The sequence below is a fragment of the Rhipicephalus microplus genome, unplaced genomic scaffold (genome assembly GCF_043290135.1).
Source record: "Rhipicephalus microplus isolate Deutch F79 unplaced genomic scaffold, USDA_Rmic scaffold_14, whole genome shotgun sequence".
Classification (NCBI taxonomy): domain Eukaryota; kingdom Metazoa; phylum Arthropoda; class Arachnida; order Ixodida; family Ixodidae; genus Rhipicephalus; species Rhipicephalus microplus.
This window is the reverse complement of record NW_027464587.1, coordinates 33,813,728-33,821,042: the sequence shown is the minus strand read 5'-3', so window position 1 is coordinate 33,821,042 and position 7,315 is coordinate 33,813,728. Positions and strand designations below refer to the sequence as shown.

The following is a 7,315-nucleotide window of genomic DNA, read 5'->3' as shown; positions in this document are numbered from 1 at the left end:
AGTACACTGTACGCGGGCCCTTTCTACTCCCGCTCCTTAATAGGGTGTCTAGAATGAGAAGGTGTGAAAAGCGGCCGCTGAAACCGGTCTCCAAAGCGCGCCGATGCCGCTTGGGGCGCTGCACGCAGAGGCGCGGCCTGCGGGTACCCTTGCGCAGGCGACATGCGAATGAGCGCGCGCTGCTCTCTGCAGAAATCACTCTCACGCAGTTAGACGCAGGCCTGTAGCCGGGGGGGGGGGGGGAAGGGGGGGGCTCTATTTTCTAGTTTTTAGCAAGTGCCCCCCCCCCCCCCCCGAAAAAATTTCTGGCTACGGGCCTGCTCTCACGCTGTATGGCGGTCGCCTATTTTTGGTGAAAACCTTTTTTTATTGAGTCAATGTGCGACAATACTTAAGATACTTAAGCCACGTAGTGTCTTACGTGGCTTACGTATCTCTATATTTTCTCGCCTCTGAATACAATTCTCGAGAAGGCATATGAGTGAGACCCGACACCACCATTTGTGGATTTCGTAATATTGCGGTTACTCACGGCTGAACTGCAGGAATGTTAAGAGACGTTGCGATTACTGGAAGGCTTTATATTACTTAGAGCTTGTTAAGTTCCTTCATCCTCGAGCAGAAACGTCGGTACAAGAGCCTCGTTTTGCTGCTCCGCCGCGAACTCATAATCTTGTGCGAGTCGCAGCTTAAATTCTCACTTGGCATTCAATTAACGGTTTCCGAACGTAGAAGTTTTAGCAGCCTACCATTGCTCATTAACTTAAACGAGCAACGCTGTAAGAGCGTTAAAACTTACGTATGCCGCGAAGCCTGTGACTCGAGATTTGTCCGCAGCAGCAGAAATAGAGGAGACACTTTTTTAACAAAAACATAACGTTATTTTCATGCATGCCAAGGTATTCATGCTCTGCCACTAGAGTACATAGCTTAACTCTCCGCCCTTTCTTTTCGTCTTCTTTTTGGTTCATGCCTTTAAAAAAAGTGGACACGAGTGCAGCAATAAAATCGCACCACACCTTTGGTCAAGAAAGCACCATGCTTTGAGCAGCCAATTCGTTGTGTCCCGCCAATCCCCTTCAGCATCTCTATGGCTTACTTGGCGTGAAGACGTGCTGAGCTCAAGAAACGAGTGATTTTGTCCTCAAGGTTCAGGATGAGGGTATAAAAGGAATTCGGCAGATACAAAAGTCCACCCAGATCCCACAGCTTGCTTGCCTGGGCTGGGAGATTTCCTGGCACATTTTCTCGCGAGACAAGACAGGCGTTCTTGCACTCATCACAATTATTGCTAAGTATACGCTTTCTCGCAACGTAACCTGCGACATAACATACAAGGTGGGAGTCACTTCGCTCAGCAGTGTACGATGCATGATCTATCGACACTACCATCGCCCAGGCACAAAGCACCAACGCTGGGTCTTCTTTTTTACCGTTGACATCTTCGGGCATTTCAGAGGGACCTAGCGCAAACACTGACTGATGGCATACTTGCAATGTAGCGACTGCTTGCGAAAAGAATCCCAGCGCACCTGCAGCAAACACAGGGAAGTGAGCCGCTCTTTACCCGCGCCGCTGCCATCAGCGCTCCTTGCGGCATCGGCGCGCCCAGTGTCCCTCTCCGACAAGCGAAAAGCACCCCGCTCATCACACCTAAGGAATCTTCGATTTGGCTTGCACTAGTTCAGAAAAGTGCAGGTGCAGAAAAAGCGGTGCCAAGCGGTGCAGTGAGCGTGCAGCGCCGGTCGAGCAAGTGCAGGTGCAGCCTCAACCACGCCTCGGCACTAGCCGACACTAGCGCGCGACGGCTACAGCCAAAACGAAGGCGTGAGTTGACGTGAGTGCAGGCCGGAGAACACCTTGTAGTGTAAGCCTAAAATAGCCGCCTCCGCCGCCTTGTCCGATCAATACACGGCCGTGATGGCACTTCTTGTGACTGCGATGGAATTGCTGGACTCGAGCAGCGACGACGATTCCGTCAGCGGTGCCGTTTGCAGTGACTGCGACGATGAGTACGACGATGCGTGCATCTTGGTCGCGTGCGCGTTGGTGCGCGACGATGCCAACCGTGTACCCGGGTACGAAAGCATTATCGGCAGGTACCATGAGTATGAATTCAAGCGCCTCTTCAGGCTGTCCAGGGAGACTTTTGATAGTTTCAGGGCCAAGTTCAAGACTTCAGCCTTCTACCCAAGGGCAGTGCAAGGCCGCCAACAAATCAGTGCCGAAAAAACATGCCTCATAGCGCTTGTGTACCTAGGCTCACAAATATCTATGTACGCCATAGGCGACAAATTCGATGTTACCGAGTCGTCTGTTCATGTTTGTGTGACACGGGTCGTTCACTTCTTACACGCTATTAGCGATGAGATAATTTGCTGGCCTAGTAGCGCGGAAGTGACCCGCATAAAGAACGGCTTCCTCGCCAAAAGTAAAGGCAAGGGCCCAAGAAACACCATCGGCTGTATCGATGGATCACACATCGGGATACTCACTCCAAGCGAATCTACGCAGTCTTACTTCAACCGGAAAAAGTGGCCTTCGATAATCCTGCAAGGAATCTGCGACGACAGGAACAAGTTGCTGAACGTGTTTATTGGGTTTCCAGGTTCGGTTCACGACGCCCGTGTCCTGAGGGAGAGCCCCTTCTTTGCACGCGCAATTCAGGAATGTGAAGACAATTATATACTGGGTGACAGTGCATATCCACTGATGCCATGGCTCATGACCCCATTCAAGGACAATGGAAGTTCTTTTCCTACGTGGAAAAAGAGCTTCAATAAACGACACAGTCAACAACGAGTGCTTATTGAGAACACCTTCGGCCTGCTTAAACAGCGTTTTAGGAGGCTCTACCTTGTTGATGCAAAAAGTGTGCAACAGTGCTGCTATATAGTTATGGCTGCGTGTGTGCTACACAACATGTGCAACGATGAAAGGGACTTCCTTGAGGAACTTGCAACGCTTCCCCAAGAAGAAGATGTGGGCAATGATGAAAGTGAAGGAGATTTTGATTGCAGTCTGCCAGGCTACAGTCAGTCTCTGCGAGAGTTCATTGCAAAGGAACAGTGCTAGAAGTTCATCTTTGCTTCGCGATTTATTCAGTGTGCAAATGTTTTGCGAAGTGGGGTGCCGCGTCTAGAAGCAATGTTTTTTTTTAACAAATTAGATGGAGTAGACACTGCTAGTGTTATAAAAGTTTATTGCCCATATTATAACCCGTCCTTATTTGAGAGTACGTCGATCAACCGATCGAATCGCTGCATGCGCTCATCATGCCGCTTTGCCTTTGCCTCTTCCCATTTTTTTCTTTCCTCCAGTTGTTTCACTGCTGCCTCCTCTTGCTTAGCTCTCGAAGCTTGCATTTTTTCTAATGCCTCCAAGAGCGGCGTGACTTGGGACCTACTCTGGCGCTTCCTTTTTGGCGTTGTGCTGCTCCGAACTTTGGATGCTGTGTTGCACTCGACTGGGACTGCTGCATCTTGAGGTGCTTCAGTGATGCTGGTGCTGTTGAAAGTAATTGTACAGGTGCCATGTCATTTCCAGGCTACAGCACAAATTAAGTAATTTTTACTTACTCTGGACTTGCACTAGGCAGGATTGTTTTTCCAGGCTCCAAGAGCAGCCTTGGATTTACACTATGTTCTTTTTCCAAGACTTCTGCCAGCTCTCTGTAATAGACACTATGAGAATCACTGAAGATATGAAGACACAATCGTAACTTACTCTTCATATTCACAGTTCACACGGTGGTGACCTGAAGAATTGTTGTCTTTTTTTGACTTTTTATATGCTCTGTCCAGCGACTTCCATTTGTTTTCCACTTGTGTGGCAGTCACGTTGCACAAGAACTCCGTATTGATGGCCTCAGCCAACTTCTTCCACAGAAGCCTTCTTGTGCTAAACAAAAAAGCAAAGCACAGTTAGTAGGAAAGAAGGAAGCGACGTAACGTGACCCAAGTCTTGCAGTAGCACATGAACCTTTCCTTAGTACTTCATATGTGTAGCTTTCAGGGATAATTGCTAGGGATGTTCGATTATTCGAAAATTTTGGATAATGAATCAAACAGCACTGTATTCGGTTCCTAAGTCGAATCGAATTGCACATATTCTAAGTAACAAATATTCTTTTAATAATCGGCACTGGCGGGAGAACCCCAAAACAACGAAACAGCTACAAGTCATTCTTTCAATCCCTAATGTGACCTGTACGCAGCCCAAGCTTTTGCAAGACTACCTACACTATATTGATTGTCGAATGAATGCGCTTCTGAAAGCTCCATTCTTGCTCAATTTTTACTGCACTTTAGCTGTATCGCATTTATCAGCTCCTGTCTTCGTCTTGTAATAACCAAAGGTGGGAACTACGAGTGCTTGCAGCTTCACGACTAGCAACAGATACAAGTTTTGCGTTTGCGTAAATTGTTCTTGCAGATGTAAATTTCAACGCCCATTGTTATCCGCTTTTAGTGCGCAGGCCATGTTGTGATGACGGGTTGATCTGCTCCGTTACATATTTAGTTGTATCTGCAATGTTTGGTTGTAAATTGTTTTGTTTTTGTGTCCCAATTTTATTTAAAGTGAGGTGACAAAGTCTCACGTTGATAACGCTAGTCAATGCCGTAGTTGAACCTACAATTACAAAATGTTACGAATATTCTAGTTCCTGCTGCATACGAGATTACCTTAGTTTTCGTAATTGTGGTATTTTGAGTAGATTCAAACTGACTGTAATGGCCTTTGTCGAAAGTTTGTGACTATTTGTTTCAAATAAAATGTTCTGTTCTAAGGCTGTTTTGAAAATGGTCTACTTACTATTCAAACAGTATTCAATTACTATTTGTATTCTATTTGGTGCCATTACTATTTGACTCTTACTTGATTAGGTTCCGAAATTCACTATTCACACACTTCTGATAACTGCGAACGTTCTTTTTGTGCGGGAAGCATTATGTTGGAGAAGTTGAACATTGTGTAAATCACTCTTTTGGATCATAAAGCTTCACTAAGGAGACAGCCATATTCTAACCTGTCTTTGCATTGTAAAACATGCAGCTGCGCAACCTTGTTTGCTGACACGACGGCGCAGTCTAGGTTCAAAGATAGGGTAGCACGTGTCAAGAAGCATATCTCTTTTAACAATGAGCTGCACCATCTTGAAAAGTGGCAGTGCGAGAGAAATGCGGACAGACAGTGAAGACACAAGGACTGCAGGGCGAGACTTGCTAGAGATGTGCCTCAGAATAACAACATGCAATTCCCTCTAGTGCAAATTCTCAAGGCAGCACTACACTTGCAACATGGCTTGAGCTTGGAGGTGCTGCACCTTTTCGGCAAGACAGCGGTTGTGCAATGCCCAACACAAAAGCACCGTCGCTGTTTTTGAAGATCACTTGACTTAATGAAACATTACGAATGCCTTCGTTGTGTATATATGTGCGTGACTATACATACTGTTTGTGTGTATATGTAAACGTATATGTCACAGTCAGGCGCATAGCCAAAATTTTTTTTCAGTGGGGGGGGGCAGTAAAATGTAAATTGCTGGCAGTAAAATGTAGGCAACAATAACCATCGCCATTGTGAACTTCATGCGCCCTTATCTTGTTGGTGCTTGCCTAGAGTGAAACGGAATAATAAAAAGCTGCAAATAATTTTGGACATAGGATGACATACCGAAGTGCCCTGGTTTTTCCCACCAAGTCCTTCATTTCCGAGTATTTGGCGATGAAGAACCTTGTTTTTCGGGCGCTCCAAAGCTCTTCCACATCTTCAGCCGACGCGGCTGCTGCTGGAAATGCGGCTAAAGCCCCATCGCTGTCAACGTCGCCGTCGCAGGCAGGAGAAGGCGTCGGCGGTTGTGCCGGAGGGGGGTCATTTTCACGATTCCCTGCCATGAACCGCAACGTAACGCGCTTGCCGTCTGCAAGGGCGAAAACCAAGATTAAAAATACCGACATAGCATAAGCAATGCTACGAGGCTGTTTGCTGACCGACTACGACTCCTGGCCGCTAACCACGTTTTTTGGCAATGCATGCAGCCTGACTTACCTGATGCCTCATAGACGTAACCGTTGGCGTCCGTCATAAATGACCCGTCGGGATTGTGAAGTGCCTTAACTTCCTTTTGAACGCCCTGAACAACTATTTGCAACGTCGTCTGCTCTGGCCTTGGGGGGACGCCCGCCATGCTGCACTACTCTGCACCTGCTTTGGAGTGCGTGCACGCCGGTACAGAACTCGTCAGGAACTAGGCTTACACCTAGACAAAACGAGGGAGCCAGTGCAGAGGGTGCGACAGAGGGCGCGCGCTGCTCCGGCAAAACGAGGACGAAGGTGCTGCACCCTTTGAACTGGTTCAGCCGGTGCAGCCAAAACGAAGAGACCACTAGAGGTGTGCGCCGACTGATCGGCGCGCCGCCGCCGATAGTTTTCACCGCGTCGCCGACGCGAACTGATCGGCGCGCCGCCGACGTTTTTCATTGGCGCAATCGGCGCGCCATTTATGCGCCTGTACTGACTTTTCACAAATTTGTCTTCTTTTTCATCTTGATTTATAGCTTCGTTTCACATTTTATGTAGCCAGTAAAAACCAGGCTTCTTAGTTATCTTCATCCAGCTTCAGAGACCGAGAGTACCACTATGAACAGCGGAACGAGTTCGGCGGCCGCTGCATGAAATGACAAATTGGACAAATTGACAAAAAATAAATGTAACAGTTACAGTAAAGCATAGACACTGCCGTCTTAGGCTTAAAAGCAATTTTTGCTGTTTTTTGTGTCGTAATTAGCTATGATTATGGTGATACGACGTTGAATGTAATGGCCCAGCGTTTTGATGCGTGCGAGTTCACCATAGCACAATTCGAATATTCATACGGATGGAAAACGGCATCATTATCAGTCCAAGATGGCAGCCTATAATTCTGCCCGAAACAGGGCGTATATAAAGAAGAAATGAAGTGGTAGCAGTGCAGCACGAATGCAGCGCGTTAGATGAAGGGAGGAGGAGGAGGAATAAATGAGGAAGGATAGGCGTTAGATGAAGAACTACGCAAAACCCCGAAGGATGAAATCGAACGGGAGAAGTTTAATGAAGATTAAAAGCGTCGAGGCATAATACATGCTCGAACCTACTCAGGGTATATCAGCACCTGTCCGCGGTGTTAAAGTTGATAATTTTCGAGGATGACCACTTATATTCAGCGTCTGAACATGCTGCAGAAAATATTCACCATCTGTTTTATTCTTTAACTTATCTGTTTGTACCGGTCTTTTAAGACATTGGATACCCGGGATGAAGATGCCAAGGCAGT

At 47.1% G+C, this 7,315-nt stretch overlaps 1 protein-coding gene across 1 annotated transcript; it reads right to left on the bottom strand.

Annotated features, from left to right (window-relative positions):
• Positions 1-2,367: 2,367 nt before the first annotated feature.
• Positions 2,368-6,362, bottom strand: LOC142784531 (uncharacterized). The gene is made up of 4 exons (XM_075882951.1): positions 5,677-6,362; positions 3,727-3,900; positions 3,579-3,671; positions 2,368-3,507 (listed from the first exon to the last, which is right to left on the bottom strand). The coding sequence occupies exons 1-4, from the start codon at positions 5,958-5,960 to the stop codon at positions 3,213-3,215; spliced, it is 846 nt and encodes a 281-aa protein (XP_075739066.1). The 5' UTR covers positions 5,961-6,362; the 3' UTR covers positions 2,368-3,212.
• Between the last annotated feature and the right edge of the window lie 953 nt (positions 6,363-7,315).

What these genes read in the sequence shown, in the direction of transcription:
- LOC142784531 (XM_075882951.1), bottom strand. Translation starts at nt 5,960, where the DNA reads ATGTCGGTATTTTTAATCTTGGTTTTCGCCCTTGCAGACGGCAAGCGC. An exon ending in GGAAAAACCAGGGCACTTCG is followed by an intron (nt 3,901 to 5,676) that starts GTATGTCATCCT and finishes TTTTTTGTTTAG; the next exon opens with CACAAGAAGGCTTCTGTGGA. An exon ending in GTGAACTGTGAATATGAAGA is followed by an intron (nt 3,672 to 3,726) that starts GTAAGTTACGAT and finishes TGTCTATTACAG; the next exon opens with AGAGCTGGCAGAAGTCTTGG.